At 45.4% G+C, this 16,478-nt stretch overlaps 3 protein-coding genes and 1 pseudogene across 3 annotated transcripts; 2 read left to right on the forward strand and 2 right to left on the reverse strand.

Annotated features, from left to right (window-relative positions):
* Nucleotides 1–2,334: 2,334 nt before the first annotated feature.
* Nucleotides 2,335–4,436, forward strand: LOC136459892 (cytosolic sulfotransferase 5-like; annotated as a pseudogene).
* A 1,286-nt stretch (nucleotides 4,437–5,722) lies between these two features.
* LOC136457129 (uncharacterized) lies at nucleotides 5,723–8,259 on the forward strand. The gene is made up of 3 exons (XM_066457172.1): nucleotides 5,723–6,056; nucleotides 6,924–7,188; nucleotides 7,859–8,259. The coding sequence occupies exons 1-3, from the start codon at nucleotides 5,804–5,806 to the stop codon at nucleotides 8,106–8,108; spliced, it is 768 nt and encodes a 255-aa protein (XP_066313269.1). The 5' UTR covers nucleotides 5,723–5,803; the 3' UTR covers nucleotides 8,109–8,259.
* Nucleotides 8,260–8,563: 304 nt separating this feature from the next.
* On the reverse strand, nucleotides 8,564–11,957 carry LOC136457128 (pyrroline-5-carboxylate reductase-like). Its single transcript, XM_066457171.1, has 7 exons — nucleotides 11,005–11,957; nucleotides 10,822–10,870; nucleotides 10,542–10,633; nucleotides 9,794–9,866; nucleotides 9,418–9,538; nucleotides 9,230–9,335; nucleotides 8,564–8,949 (listed from the first exon to the last, which is right to left on the reverse strand). The coding sequence occupies exons 1-7, from the start codon at nucleotides 11,233–11,235 to the stop codon at nucleotides 8,767–8,769; spliced, it is 855 nt and encodes a 284-aa protein (XP_066313268.1). The 5' UTR covers nucleotides 11,236–11,957; the 3' UTR covers nucleotides 8,564–8,766.
* Nucleotides 11,958–12,006: 49 nt separating this feature from the next.
* Nucleotides 12,007–15,851, reverse strand: LOC136457130 (U-box domain-containing protein 43-like). Its single transcript, XM_066457173.1, has 3 exons — nucleotides 14,997–15,851; nucleotides 14,360–14,660; nucleotides 12,007–13,910 (listed from the first exon to the last, which is right to left on the reverse strand). Exons 1-3 carry the CDS (start codon nucleotides 15,249–15,251, stop codon nucleotides 12,454–12,456), a joined length of 2,013 nt encoding a protein of 670 aa, XP_066313270.1. The 5' UTR covers nucleotides 15,252–15,851; the 3' UTR covers nucleotides 12,007–12,453.
* Between the last annotated feature and the right edge of the window lie 627 nt (nucleotides 15,852–16,478).

The following is a 16,478-nucleotide window of genomic DNA, read 5'->3' on the forward strand; positions in this document are numbered from 1 at the left end:
CAAACCAGCCCAGAAACCAACCAGCGAACAGGCCGAGAGTTTCATGGAGATGAAACTCTTCTGCACTATTTCTAAAATATGGATGCATTGGTAACAGGGCTATGAAATCCCCATTGAGACTGGCCTAATCCCTATATTCTAGTTCAAAATGGACAGTTGGGCTGTGAAGAAATTCCCAAAGCCAATTCACTTTATTCTGTTCTTCATTTGACGTTGAGCTATGACAATTAGGATTTTGGCTGTGCTAGCTGCTAAGTAACAAAAAAAAATTGCAGTTGGGTCCTATTCATCTTAACTTGGAACAAGGTTCAGAATGGTAGCTCGCATGTAAGATTTTTGTTCCTTATGTCAAACTGCTCGGGAAGGTTAACAAATGTAGCTCAGAATAACCTGATGCTTGACCTTGACTTGAGTCGGCTTGCCTACTTTGGAGCAATAATCCAATCTTGACAAAAAAACCAGCCTTGTGCAAAATTTCTCAACACCTTGTAATTTAAAGCCTGAACACTTTGTAGTTGGCCTTTTATTCCCCCGGTTACTTCTTGATGTGAGTTGGTGCTGTAGTATTGCTCCACCAGTGACTTGCATTGCAATCAATTTCGGCGGCAATATTTTTGAGCGGTGAACAGCAGGTGCTCTGCCTTTTCATTATAGAGTTGGAAAGAAACATTTACATACTTGTCTCAGCGTTTGGAAGAACAACCAAGACAAAAGAATGAAAAGGAATTAAAAAGGAGCTGTACAGAGCTATAAACGGCTTCCTAGCCTGCTAGATGTCCAGCGTCTCCATGGCTTGCCTGAACGCCGCCACTTCCTGCCGTATCAAGGCCGCCAGTTGTGTTTCCGTCATCGCCTTGTTATCGTAAACTCGGCGACATCGTTCTTTCCAAATGTTCCATGTCGTGTAGGTGATAATCTGATTTCTGTATTCCGGATCGAGCGATACCGTACCCACGAGATCAGACCACCATGATTTCAAGTAGCTGACGGGTTGTTGTGGATGAGTGTTCTGCTGACCTGTTTGCTGCTCTATTAGTTGCCATACTCTCTTGGAGTAAGAGCAATTCGCCACCACGTGCGTCATCGATTCATTCCTTGTCATGCACAATTGGCAGACCGGATTCGCTTGTCCTCCCCACTTAATTATTCGATCCGCTGGTAACCAGAGGAAGAACTTGCATTTATTTTCGACCTTTATTTTTTCAGTGGCAATATTCATTGGATGATTACTGACCAGATTGTGATAACTTCTGTATCATCATCTAGTGAAACTTGGTTTCTCTGTTACCTACATGATAACTCCTCGCAATTATTTACTATAAACTGAGATAAGGCATTCTCATGTACTCCCTCCGTCCCAAAAAGAATGATGTTATGGGATGTGTGTAGGTCAAACTTTCTCAACTTTAACTAGATTTGTAGAAAATGGAGACAACATTCAAATCTCCAAATAAGTTTATTACGAAAGTATATTCAACGATCTATCTAATTATACTAATTATGTATTATAAATATTAATATTCTTTTATATATAATTGATCAAAGTTAAAAAAAAATATTGACTTCTGGGGAAGCGAGAACGAGTAATTCTCTCTTTTGTGCACCGTTGTCCACATGCAGTCTGCAGCAAGCATTTGTGCACCCTAGAGAGCAGACAACAATCCCTGCAGGTGGACATATAGGACCGACAAAATGCCGCATTGTCTCTAGAAAGGATAGACAAAATCCGAAAATCCCATACAAACATCTTGATAATTGTTGGAAGGTGCAGACATCTTTCTTGTGAGGACAAACAAAACTCTAGATAACCAAATAATTCTCAGAAGACATCATATTGTCTGGCTCTGGCCTAAATATATCCATGTACACTCAGTTAACCAAGTGGAGTAACCATGTGTGTTTAACCAGTGAAGCGAAGTGAATATATGCACTCGGCCATCCAAGCTGAGTGTATTTAAGCATTTGGCCTTCCAAACTGGGTGACTATAAGCACTTGGACAAATTTGAGTGTCAACACCTCCTGGTACCTCTTAATGTGAGTTGGAGATGTAGTATTACTCCATTGTTAGTGACTTGCAATGCAATCAATTCCTGTGGTAATGTTCACTGAATGATTCCTGATCATATGATGATAACTTGTGTACCATCATCTTTCAGTGAAACTTGGTTTCTCTGTAACCTATATCTTAACTTCTCGCTGTTAACTTTAAACTGAGATAAGTTTTTTCTCTCGTGTAATCCTTTTTGTGCACCCTCGCCCACATACAGGCTGCGGCAAGCAACTGGACTGGGCACGCACCACTAGTGACCTCACGTTTGAGATTCACCAATAGGATGATGGCTTCCAGGCAGTCAGAGAACAATGCACAAGAAGGGGCAGCACCAATGCACCATTGGCGACTCCTCACACCAGCATTGCCGCGATAATCTCTTTGCTGCCCCTCAAGGTCAGGCGGCCACCGTTCTCGCTTCGCCGGTATGCCAGCTTTTGGCTGCCTGAGGTAACATTGAAGGCAGGCGTCCCCGACGTCCATTCCTGCTTCAAGCCAAGACCACCGACATGTTCCTCGCAAGCTTCTCCAAGTCTGGCACCACTTGGCTCAAGGCCCTCGCCTTCGCGACGCTGAAGCATTCCATCCACCTGCCGTTCTACGACGACCATCCAATGCACCATTGCAACCCTCGTGACTGTGTCAGGTCCCTCGAAATTGATTTTTTTCCGAAGGGACGACAAAAGCTTTGCCACAATTTTTATTAGACGGAGAAATTAAAAATACAAGTGTTTGGTCCAGTTTTTTGAGTGGAAACCAGGCCCAAAAACCACCAACTGGGAGAGTGCATCACTCATCCCGACCAACTTTAAAACATCGTCCGAACAACTAACAACTTCGCCGCAGTACTTGCTCAACCTGAGCCAACTTGATCGAAAACGACCCAAGTAGCAACTCAACTGCACTGGCGACTATCTAACAACTAAAGCAACTAAGAACAACTAAGCCCTAGAACCAACTAGCAAAAATAACTATCTCTACCAACCAGCACCGAGCACAACAACCCATCCTAGCTGCCGATGAGTACTTCCATCAAGCCATTGAGAATATTTCCATATCCCACTTTGGTTATCTTGCCCCTCTTCTTGTTTTTTTTTCCCACTTCAATTAGCACCTTGATGGCATCCATGTTGGCCTTGGTGAGTGGACGCTCGAGATGTTGTGCATAAAAATCAAATTGATCAACTTCCTCTTGTGTTGTTGGTGGCGATAAGTCTCCTAGCTTTTTGACAAGCAGCTCCTCTGCAACTTGGATTGCTCCTTTTCCTTGTTTGATTTTGGACTTGTTTGCTAACCTAATGCTTTTACGTTGTGGGGTAAACATATAGGGTCTTGGTGGTGGTGGTGGGGTTTGAGGTGGTTCAGATGTGTTTCCCATTTCAGGATCATTGGGTTCTTTCTCGTGAATTGCTTCTGGTAGTTGTGGGATTACAGGGACCGGTACAGATTTAGAAATTGAGGCTATGAAACCATCAATTGTAATTTCCTTAACTATCGCAGCTGGGTCTTGTGGCGAAGTGGAATCGAACTCATTCTCAATAATATTGGAAGGAACTTGAGGGATAACCGGCTCCTGCTGTGTAGAAGAGCTGGTATTCTGATCATTGACAGTTTCCCCACCATTACCATACGAGAACAAGGATGAGTTTGAAGCGCTCGCGTCCCCGCGTGTGCTGGCCACGCACCTTCCCTACTCCCTGCTGCCTAGCAGCATCTCAAAGGAGCGCTCAGGGGGTCCGATCGTGTACATCTTCTGGGACCCCAAGGATGCGCTGGTCTCCTACTGGCTGTTCACCAGAAAGGCGGCGCCAACGAGGGGAGTTGACGCCCAGTCATTCACGATCAGGAGGCTTTGGAGCTGTTCTGTGAAGGCCGTTGTCCGGCCGGCCCGTAGTGGCAGCATGTTCTCCAGTACTGGGAGGAGAACCTGAGGAGGCCTGACAAGGTATTGTTCCTTAGGTACGAGGATATGCTGCTTGAACCAGTGAGTCACGTCAAGAAGCTAGCAAAGTTCATGGGATGTGAATTTTCCAAGGAAGAGGATGAGGGAGGGGTGGTGAGCTCAATCGTGGAGCTGTGTAGCCTGCGCAAGTTGAAGGACATGGAGGTGAATAAAAATGGAACCACTAGGTCAGGGGTCAAGAACGAAAGCTACCTCAGGAAGGGAGTTGCTGCGGACTGGATCAATCACATGACGCCAGAGATGGCGCAGAGGCTAGACAAGGTCGTTGAGGATGCATTGCAAGGGACTGGATTCACCTTTGCGAGCATGGCATGAGCCACTGCGCTCATAGTAGTTGCGAACTGCAGAATGCCAAGATCAACTCGTTTTATCGGTATTGCTGGTTGGAGATCATACCACCCATGGTGAGCATTCTTCTTCAGTGTTGGAGGGAAAATATGGACTGCATCTAATCATCTTACCGGAAATTAATTTTTGTACAATTCATTTGTATAACTTTGTTACAAACCATAGTTTGTGGCATCTTGTCACGCCAAAACCATATGCATTACTATGTAAGATTCCAAATAAAGCCATGTATCATTACTGAATATATTTGTCTTAATAAAATTCATCATAAATCTTCTTTCAAAAAAGTTCATCATAAATCATCGATCAGTGTATGGAGAAAGCTGCAGTTGATGGCAAGCAAACCTGGGCAGATTACTGGCCTACTTGGTGAGTGTCGGCGTGGACAAGAAGGTGACAGACTTCCTAGCAAAGCACAATGGTGACTGGAATGTAGAGTAGAACCCCCAGGTGAAGTGGCGAGGACCATGCAGGATTGGAGGATCAGGGTCGGGCAGACCTGAAGAAGTTGTTTGCTGCAGGGAAGAAGCTGTCCTTCTGAGTAAGGCTTGTGTCTTTGGCCAGTAGTTTTGTTTCCCTGGCGGATTGTTCAGGTCGTTAGCTTACTGGCTGATTTAGACGTGATACCTGTTACATGTACTGGAACGCGTGGGATTTCATCTTGGATGCTGTAAATTGTTCCTCGTCTGATTGCACCGGCCTCATACTGGGTTTTTTTTCTCCGTAATGATAATTCTAAAAATTATATTATTTTAATGCAGTAATATATGTCCTGTGCTAACATATACTCCAATAAGATGAGCCGTGCGAGCAAGTAAAGTTGCATGGAGGCATCCTGTTCGCTTATGCTGAAATTTGGCTTATGCTGATGCTTATGTTGAAATGTTGTGAGAGGAAACACTTCCTATAGGAAGGAGAAAGGAAATGTATCACTCAATGTCGATTAGTCACTGTAACCAATTTGTCAAACCTAAAGATAATAATTTGCATAATGCCTAGAGTTTCATTTAGACTTCTTTTCTTCCAACAGGAAGAAATAAGGTTTTTGTTTGTTTTCAAAAAGATGAAAACATTCATACTCAAATCAAAGAAAACTTAAACCCGCTGGCTAGCTAGCATGGTGTACGCTCCAACCACATCATCGGACACACTAACTAAGCGAAGGCGTACTTCCTAGAAATAGAATCATGGGCAAAGATAGAGAGTTCTTAGCAAATGGCCATCCCTGAAACCGTAGTTGTTCGGCTCTGAAAGATGGGCCAAAACCCACTCGCTTCCGTCCACCATTGGGCCTCCGGTCCAAAATCGCGTCACGGCCCAAAACAGTGAAGAGCCTCGTTCTGCCCGAGTTGTGGCTGTCGGTCGGAAATGGACGGCCGGCTTGCCGAGTCAGACAGACGGAGACGGAGTGCTAAGCTACGGGCGGCAGCCAAGCCAACCGATGGCGTCGGGCTCCGGCGGCAGCGGCGGCGGGAACGACTTCTCCGTGGTCGTGGTGGGCTCCGACTTCGCGACTGACGCCAGCGCCGCGCTCCTCGCCCCCACCGACCGCGAGGTGTGGCACGACTGCCTCCCCGACCTCGCCGAGACGGACGCCTGCTTCTACGACCTCGAGGAGCGCCAGGTCGTGCGCGTCCAGGGCACCGATCGGGCCGGCCGAACCATCGTCCGCATCGTCGGCAAGTTCTTCCCGGGTGCGCGAATCCACCACGTAGTTGCTCCCCTTACAGCTGCAGTCCTTCCACCGCTCTCTTTGGGGTTTTTGTCAATTCGTGACTGGGGATGCTTCATGCGCTTATAGTATTTGATGATTTATTTAGGTGTGAGCTTCCTAGTATTGATTGGTTCAAACTAGATCTCTTCCTGGCTGATAGTTTATATCTGACTTGAAGTGAAATTTTAGGTGAAATCAGAATCCCATCCAGCAAGTACCTACAGTAACGATTTGTGTTGCAGATTGAGGACTACGTACCAACCAACTTTTATTCAATGGATGATAGATCATATGCTACCTTTTTTAACTCGGATATGCGTTATCCAAAAACAAAATTCGGATATGTGGATCGTTTGATTGAATTTATCATAATTAGGTTCCCAGCGTAACATCCACACCTATTTACATGTTTCAAGTACAAGATCTGATGTAGGCTGTAGCTTATTTTATTGTATTGAAGCTCCTCTACCAGCAAAGTGTATATTTTCTTCTGGTCATTCTAAATTAAGGATGGATGGTCAATCTGTTTGCTGAATTGTATGAAGTTATTAGTTCCAGCCAGTATATCAGTAGACCTGATCAGTTTTTTATTCTTTCACTATATTTTTTTAGAAAGGACGGCAAAAGCTTTGCCGTGATTTCTATTAGACGAAGAAAGAAAAAAGGCTAGTGCCAGTCCAGTTTTTTTATTCTTTCACTATTGCTATTAACAAGCCAACAAGCTGAATAAGGCCTCGATAGCTTCATTATCCTTGTTGTTTGTTGCTACAAGCTTAGTTTTATTGCTTCCCAGACTATTCTTGGTGTCAATGTTTACATGGCATTTACTTGGAATTTGGGTTTTCAGCTTCAGTAATTGATGGTGAACGTCTGAAGAAGTATGTGTTCTACAAACTCCGCACTGAATTGCCTGTGGGTCCATTCTGCATCTTGTACATGCACAGTACTGTACAGTCTGATGATAACAACCCTGGGATGTCAATCTTGAGGACCATTTATGAGGAGCTTCCACCTGAATACAAGGAAAGGCTTCAAGTTTTCTACTTCTTGCATCCTGGGCTTCGCTCCAGGCTGACCATCGCCACACTTGGTAGGCTATTTTTAAGTGGAGGGTCAGTATTCTTTCATCTTGTTCTCAGGCATTACTGTTATATAAGCTGGCAGCTACCGAAGCTGTTCGTACATTGTAAACAAAACAAGGATGCTACATGCCTATATAATCCTCTCTGTACTCAATAGTCATGCTTATATATTGTACACAAATAAAGTTCAACTGGTCACTTTTCTTTGTGTAAGACAAATATGTTTATAGACAGTTAAAGTAGAATGCAAATTACATTCTTCTTAATAAGGTAAATGTGGAAAATGGAAATAAACAGTCATTACTGAATATTCATTGCATGCAGTATACTGAATACTCATTACATGCATTATCCAGAATGAGTACAGTCTCTAAACAGACAAGTAAGCGTGTCATCAGCTGTTGTAGCAGTCCCTATTTTTAGAAAATAGAGTTCAAATGGACTGCAATGTTACAATAAACTCTTATTTACTTGCTGTCTTGTTTACTGCTCTCTATTCTTTATTTACTGTCAAGTCTTGAATATTTGGATATTGTTGGCAAGGTAGAATGCTGCAATTTTCTTCTAGTCGTTCCATCTGAGCTGCCAAGAATATTATTGATCCATTGACCTTTTGTTTTTAATGCTGGTGGCTAAATTTTTATTCAGTTTTGAACATTAACAAACAACTTCCTTACCTCTGTTAATTATTCTGTTATAGGTTATATTGGAAAATCAAGTACATTAGTCGACTGGAGTATCTCTGGGGCGATATAAGAAAGGGAGAAGTTGAAATTCCAGATTTTGTTATTGAACATGATAAGGTTCTTGAGCACCGTCCACTGACTGATTATGGCATAGAACCAGATCCCCTACATCTTGCTGATGTACCTGCTGTGGGATACTCGCTTGGAAGATACGAAGATAAATGGACTCCAGAAGATCGATGGTATTCAAGGAATTACATGTGAATTTTTCTGCTGTAGCCAAAGGCTTAAAAGTTGATTGTATAGTAACACGGTACTATGAGATTTGTATGTCAGATTGCTGTGAAAATCTTGTCAAGGTCCTGTATTTCCAACTTTGTGATCCAATTTAATACTGTTTGAAGATTTTTGAGCTGATGCTATATGCCTATATACTGTGGTTAACACTGCAGTATAAACCTTAATACTGTTTGAAGATTTTTTAGCTGACGCTATATGCCTATATGCTGCGGTGTGTGGTTAACACCGCAGTATAAAACTGTGGCCGATGTGTCTGCTTATGCACGTATTTCAATAGTGAATGTCCTTATTACAACTTAATAAGGTAAAATGCGCGCTTAATTCTCTGGGCTGAGAAAAACTAAAAAAAAAAGTGGCATTCTTGAATAAAACATTTGCCCTAGTTTCTAGATTGATGGTTAAGGCTCGACGTTTGATGATAATGGTTACACCAAGCTTTGCAAGGAAACATCATAACTGTCACTTGATTCTGCAAAATACCATGATTACATCTCGCCGCTCTAAAGCCACCAATACATTATTAATCTAATATTCCAAACAATTTGCACCTTGCAGACCAACGCATGTATATCAACAAAATGCATCCTTGTCAAAATCCGCCAAAATGAATATGGATCGAACTCTATGACAGTTCGCGGCAACGCTTTGCGGCAGCAACAACAGCACTAATCAGCGTTCCACGAAATGCGCCCTTCTCGAGCTCCTGAATCCCGGCTATGGTAGTCCCTGCTGGAGAAGTGACCTGGTCTTTCAGTTGCCCTGGATGTTTGCCTGTCTGGCTCACCATGGTTGCAGCACCAAGAACCTAAACAACATATATAATAGACCAAAACGTCTATGAGAAAGAGCAGACGATAAACAGAAATCACTATATTAATATTAAAAAAAAAAAGACAACGATGGAGTAAACTGAGTACGTATAATGCACAAGGAACTCAGTTTTACTGAACCAAGATACAGTAATGCATAAAGGAACTCAGTTTAATGAAGAATACAAACGTCTACCAGGAGATGGTGACTTAAAAGAATCACACAGCATATGCAAAGAGTGGATCGCAGCATATCTTAATGGAATGAACACTCACTGTTTGAGATGCAAGACCAAGGGCAAGGTCCCGAGGAAGCCCAGCAGCAACTCCACCATCTGCCATGGCCTCTATTGCTAAGAAAATGTAGGCTGGGCCACTACCACTATATTAACATTAAAAATACAGGAATTATTTTCACTCTTGAATGTTGACACCCTATTTCACATACATAATCAACTACATACCTCAGGCCAGTTACAGCATCAAAATATTTCTCTTCTGCTGTCCAAACTTTTCCAATGGCACTGAACAGTTTTCTTACACGGTTTTCATCATCCTGAGTTGCCATCTCTCCCAAGCACATGACTGTGAGAAGCAAAAACATCAGACAGTGTTTCATCTTGTTACCTCCCCTGATAATTTACTTTAGTATAGCACTATGAAAGATAATTCAAAAAATTTCAGTGCATCCAAATTTTCTATAATCATAAATGTTAAGCACACAAAGCAGTCATTCCATGACAGAGATTGCCAAGCAAATTTTCATTCATAAAAAGCATACCACATTTCATGTATTATTCATAGGTTAAAAACAGCTGATGGATTGTCAGCAAATTCTACCTGATGCAGCTTGTCCAACAGCTGAAGGGGTGTTGGGCATTACTCTAATAATACGTCGTTGACCAGACCAATCCTGAAATGAAAGGAGAAGGATGTGGGGGCTCAGGAAATAGAATTCCAACACAGCATACAACGTGTTGACCTAGAGAAAACAATAATATAATAGCCCTGACCGCTGAGATAGTAGAGCAGCTGAAATACTGACAGAGCAGAACTATTGTTTTCTGTAGTTTTCGGGGCAATTATCATATTGAGAAACTGAATGATAAAGTAAGAACTACCAATTAACTGAAAGATAGAATGAGAAATTCAATTGATGTATTAGGAAATTGTTTGAACATACTGTAAATTGTAGATGTGTATGACAATTTTTACTCAGAGAATCCAATCATGGCCTTGCTCCACCCAACAGATAAAAACAATTTTATAAAAACAAGAAGAATCCCTCTACAAATATAAAATTGTAGGAAACAGAACCTTGCAAATATAAATTCAGGACGAAACTATCATGATAGTGTGATTCATCCAATATGCAATTCTTCTATTCTGTTCAGACCGGATCAAGAGATTGGGAATGCGCATGAGCAGATGATTTACATACTGAACTATCCATTTACACCACCATGTTATCAGTATTCCTGGTAAACTGGAATAATAATATTTTAAACAATGCATTCTCTATTGGACCATTTTAGTTCTACTGCATCCGCATAAATCATGTCAATAGAGACGGCAAAAGCATATTAACCTGCAAATCTTGCATCTTGATGTCAGCAGCAATGGACACGAGAAGCTTTTCTTCTGACAGCCGTGGCCTCAGCTCAAGTAGAACCTGCTTCACTGCAATTCGATGTGTGTGCATGATTAAAAAAATGGGTAGAATCACAAACAAATACCACGAGAACAAATCGGACACAGCGAAGGATTGTTCATGGATCACGAAATTAATTAAACATCATAAGATTGCACAATCAACTTCCTTGGATCCAGAAAGCAAAACTCAAAACACACACACACTCGGCACTTACCGATCTGAGGCTTCACGGAGATGACGATAGCATCGCTGTCGTCGACGACCTAGCACGAACGGGGGGTTAAATTTCGCGTACGAGATGAGATGAGTTTCCACAGTGATGTGCCAGTAAGTAAAAGCGCAATCGAGAGGAGGACCGGAGAGCAAGAGGGGAGGGATGGAGACGACGAGGGGATACCTGGGCATTGGTTTGGAGCAAGCACGCGCCGAAGGACACGAAGGCCTCGCCGCGCTCGGGGCGGCGGTGGGGCGCGGTGCGGATCGCGGAGGCCGGGAGGACGCCCGACGCCGCCACGCCGCGGGCGATGCTCTCGGCCAGGTTTCCCGCGCCGACGAAACCCAGGCGGAACGCGTCCCCGTTCACGGCCGCCGCGGCGGGTGGCACGGGCTGGACAGGCGGCGCCGCCATTGTTGCGAAGGTTGGGGTTTGGGGGATTGGTGGGGGGTTTTGGACGGGGCTTGGGACTTGGGAGGAGAGAGAGGATGGTGGCGAACGCGAACTGACAAGTGCCACGGGGACGACGGGCTGGCGTGCGATTCAGCAGGGGCTTTATGGGAAAACTTCACCGGATGACCGATGACGGGTGCCGTCGCCGCCTGGGCCTGGGCGCCTGGCTGCAAAGCTGGCTCGCTGGCTGCCACTCACCGCACCGGATTTGACGGATTCGATAGGACATGAGTTCGCTGCCACGATACTCTACTCCAGATAACATGCGACATGTGTATGTGTAGTGCACATCAAAATCATCAGCATATCTAGGAGAATACAGCCTGCATCTTCTTCCTCTTCCGAGCAAAACTCGTTGGATCTACTTACAAGAAAAATAATGCTCCCTATGTTCTTTAGTATTTGGCCACACTTAGCTCAGATTTGAACTAACCAACGTCAAAAGGCCTGTTCGCTTGAACTTATCGGCTAGAATCTACAGTATTTTTCTCTCACAGTAAAACAGCTTCAACCGGCTTAATACCAGCCGAACAGGCCAAAATATTCGCACATTTTGCTATGACAACATAGCCTAAAGTTACAGGTATGCACACTTCACGGCCCACACAATCAGATGGTGCGGCCTCAGAAAAGCATACCACTCCAGATAAACGCACATCTCTATCTAGGAGAACAGATATGACACGTTCTGACGTTCACGAGCCACGACGAGTCATTAACGCCTCACATGCGAATGGAAACGGCTCAACTTTCTCTGCTGAACGAGTTTGCTGTACAAATGGCAATATATTCTCCATCTAAGTTATTGCCATTGTCACCACTTTACAACTTTACAGGAGTACACATGGCTAACTATATACAGCCTACATATTCTCACTCTTTTGAAGCAAAACTCGTTGGATCTACAAGGGGAAAAAAAACAACACTCTCTTTGTTCTTTAACATTTGACGTTGATCGGTTCTATTTCGAACCGACCAAACATCAAATGTTAAAGAACAAGGGAGGCTGTGCAAAATATTCGCACAATCTGCTATAAACAACACAGCCTGAAGTTACAGTGATTCGAACGTCACGGCCCACAATCTGGTACACCATTTCGTTCAGATCATTGCCCGGTCAGATGGCATTGCCCAGCGTAACTGCAAATGGCCAATATCTCTGCAGTAACACCTGCACGCTTAAAAGTAGCTAGATTGTGTTTGCAGCAGCTCAAGGTGAGCCAGTATCTTGCCGATCATCGGTTTCAGGGCAGGGTCACCTTTCTGGGCAAGATCGATGAGCAAAGCCTGCGCGATCTCGCCGTACCGCTCCCTGTGGGCTTCGAGCCGGAACATCCGCTCCAGCATCCATAACGCCTTGTCCTGGGAACTCAGCTCTCCGGCTTCGGCAATCCTCAGCAGAGCATGGATGCCTGATGCCTTCTCTATCACTCTACTCCCATTCTCCCAGATCTCGTCCTGCATAAGAGTACCCAGTGCTTCCAGCACTGCTCCATCTGCTCCGCGCTCTTCACCTTCTAGTATCTGAACCAGAGGATTGACGGCGCCGGCTTTTACTAAGCAGAAGGTGCTTTTGACAGTGCACTGGCAGCTGTGGACTATACAGTAGGATTCAGCTGACGGAGGAACCCAAAGCCACCTTGGCGATTTTGACTTACGCAGCGCCATTGTGCTCTGTGATAGTTGGGCCAAGGATGTCGCTGCTTTAGACTTGGCGTCCACTGATCCGTCTGAAAGCAACTTAACAAGGCAAGGAACCACCCCATATCCAACTGCTGAACTCTGGAGCTTCCTGTCCCAGGTAACTGTGAACCGAATAAATACACCGGCAATGCCCTCAAGCAACCACATTCTTTGAGGTGTCACGGAAGCGGCGATGTTTGCTTCAAACAAGGTGATCAGAGTAGGAATCAAGTTTGCCTGCATCAGAATCTCAGTTACCTTCTTATCTATCACTGGGAGGTTGCTTAGGATACCAACAGCTGCGGCCTTCTCGTCTCCAGAAGTAGGAGAAGAGATGATCTTTACCAAAATATCTAGATGGGTCTCCCTGAGCTGTTCAGCCAATTCTTGAGAAGAATCTTTCGATAGATGGAACATTAAATGCAACGCAGCAATTTTGGTATCCACATTCTTTTTTGTTAGGAAAGGTAGAAGCAGTTGTACCCCTCCATTTTGCCTAATTTTACTTCTGGCTCTTTTAGCATTCGCGTGCCCGGAAATGCTGTTTAGGGCCCTCAGAAGATGAAGTTGAATTACCGGACTCGATAAATTAAGAAGCGAGAGCATCTGAGGTGCTACATCTTTATGAAGTAGAATACGCTCAGATTGTGCTATAGCTGCAAGTATAGCTGAGGCTGGCTCCCTGAGGGTCATGAGCACTGATGTCACAGAGAAAAGGAGCTGGAGCAGTGGTCCTGTTACACCAGAATTTATCAGGATTTCTGCATTTTGTAGAGAGCTAGAGAGATTACGCAAGGCGCCTAAGGCCGAGTGCTTGGCTTCAAGGTTTCCATATTTAAACATGTCCACGAGGGGTTCAATAGCTCCATCCTCGCCGAGGGAAGATTTCATATGTTCAGATAGGAACATTTTTGAAATAGCGGTTGCCATAAGGACCTTGTTCATGTCAGAACCTGCAAAGTAAATAGGAGGGCAAAGCTTATTAGGTGATGATATGGTTAGATAGAGTGGAGAAAGTTGAATTCTACATTGAATTCCAAATTTATAGGCTGAAGTTAATCTAGTGACTTTTTTCTCAGAATATTGTAGCCTGATGGATAAGAAAGGGCTGAACAGAAGTGACGGAACCAAAATTCTTGGTAGTTAAATTGACAAATGAAGTAATCGTTACTTCTCTTGCATCGTTTTACTTGCAATATCTCTTCCATTTTCTCCGAGAGGCTATTGTTCTTATAAGAGTTGAAGTTTCTGGACCTTACAATAAAATGGAAAATTTGTACTGCCTTATTGTAGGTACTTGTGTTGTTAAAAAGGCTTCAAGATACGGAGAAAACCATAAGAACTTATGTTCACACACACTAAAAAAAATCAATCTGAGACATAGTATGCCAGATCATAATACCTTGTTTGAGGTACTGTATCAACGGCAGGAAGTACCCAGCCTCCGCCATCAACAGCACATTCTGCGGGTTGGACGACAAAATGCTGAGCAATTTCTCCGCATCGTCCACGGTGCCAGATTCATGCGCATTCCTCAGCGTGACTAGCATCACGATACACCCTTTGATCCTGCCAATCCTCTGCCGGACCTGCGGGATGTCCGACAGGTCCAACAGCACCGCGATCGCCTCCCTCCTCTCGTCGACGTCTCTGGACAGGGAGCGGACAATGCTGGAAAGCGCCTCGATGCTCGCCAACCTCTCCTGAGGTGCCGTCGAGAGAAGTGAATGTACTGATTGTCAGAACAGAGATCATGGAGAAGAAGCAATGCAAGTCCGATAATCAGTTGAATGCAGCTTGGTGAGAGGGCAGCACTCACAAGTGCAGCAAGAGGAATGGTGAGGTCGACCGTCCAAAACCGAAGCCTTTCGAAATTTACTACCGTAGCGTAGGTAGTACTATACTAGTATAAGCAGTAGCGTACGAGCATAGCATCGAACACAGAGCGCGCAGGCGTGTATGTATTCGTATTTCGTAGGCAAGAAAGAAAAGGAAGAGTGGGGATCCGGGGGCGGGTGCGTGGGCCTCACTCAACTCACCTTGCTCTCGCCGGCGACGCAGCCCGCGAGGCTCCTGAGCGCGGCCATGACACTGACCCTGGCGTCAGCGGTGCCCGCGGCGGCGAGGCGCGCGAGCAGCGCCGGCACGAGGAGGCCGTCCTCGTCGTCGTCCTCCCCGAGCCTGCCGTCCCCGGCCAGCGCGGCCACCTCCCGCGCCACGGCGGCGAGCTCGTCCTCCGCGCCGGTCTTCACGCGCACCAGCAGGTCCTCCACGTCCACCGCGGCCCTCGCCATCGCGTGCGGCAGGTGAGCAATCAGCAGGCGGCGGCGGCGGCGGCAGGCGGTGGGAGTCACCGCTGCTGCCAAGGCGGTGGCTTTGTTGGGTGGGAACCGAGAGGAAGTGTGGGAGTGGTGGAGTAAGGGGGCGGCAGCGGTGCGCACGGCGAAGCGGTCAAGTCGTCCATGGGCGGAGGGGGACGGGAGGATGGGAGACGACCTGGCCGCGGCCGGGGATGGATGGATGGATGCGTCGTCGGTCGCTGTCTGCCTGTCCCGCGGGCCGCGGCCTCCGATTTTTACGACACGCAGCCGCAGGGGAAAGGGAGGTCGTGGCGTTTCATCAGTTGATAAATCACGGTCGCAGTGCGAATCAGGCAGGCAGGCACTCTGTGGAATATCTTCATGTTTTAACCTTTTCTGCTCGTGCTTTTCTGATCGACGAACCGCGGTTAAATTTAGATTTGGCGGCAATTGAATGGATTCACAGAGCGTGCAAGCAGAGCAACCTGGGCAGGTGTGTACTGTCTAGTAGGTAGCAGGTCGCGATCGCGAGTAAGATACGGCGGATTCGCCCATGTGTCTTCGTGTCATTCGCTTTCGCAAGCACACACAGCCCCGAAGTTCCGGAGTTTGACCAAGTCAGCTGACACCTCGGTTGGTCCGTCCGTGCTGACTGGGCCGACCGTCGTGAGTCGAAGCTCCAACCCAAGACGACAAAATTGACGCGTGCCATCCAAGAGCCCACGGCGCATGTACGGCGACGTTGATTGGCGTCCTGGAGCGGAGGCCCAGGTTGAAAAGCCCAATGTGTTAGCTTGTGTACGTATGGACTCACGGCCAAGTAGGCCGAGACAGCCCTACAGCGGAAGCCCATTTTGCATTTCTCCGTGCTCGCTTTCGTCAACTTTGCACCATTGGTCCTCTGCATTTTTTGTTTATTATATATAAATTATGGCAAAACAATTTCTTTTAGAAACAGGATTTTTATCCCAGCACGAGTTATGTACACAACCAATCGTATTTGCAGGTTATTTGTAAGGCTATATACTGAACTCTTTTTCAGACCATTCTCCAAATGAAAAGCGACACATCAAGGTTGAAGTGGGGCTAGAGTTAGAGACGGCGGCTTTGGATATCTTCGCTAAGCATTTCATGTGCTTTGTTAGTGATACTTTTTAAGAGCATGCTTTTATAGCCACAGCCTAAAAGCTATAATACAGGTTGTGGCAAAACCATGGGCAG

This window comes from Miscanthus floridulus, chromosome 6, assembly GCF_019320115.1.
Source record: "Miscanthus floridulus cultivar M001 chromosome 6, ASM1932011v1, whole genome shotgun sequence".
NCBI classification, from domain to species: domain Eukaryota; kingdom Viridiplantae; phylum Streptophyta; class Magnoliopsida; order Poales; family Poaceae; genus Miscanthus; species Miscanthus floridulus.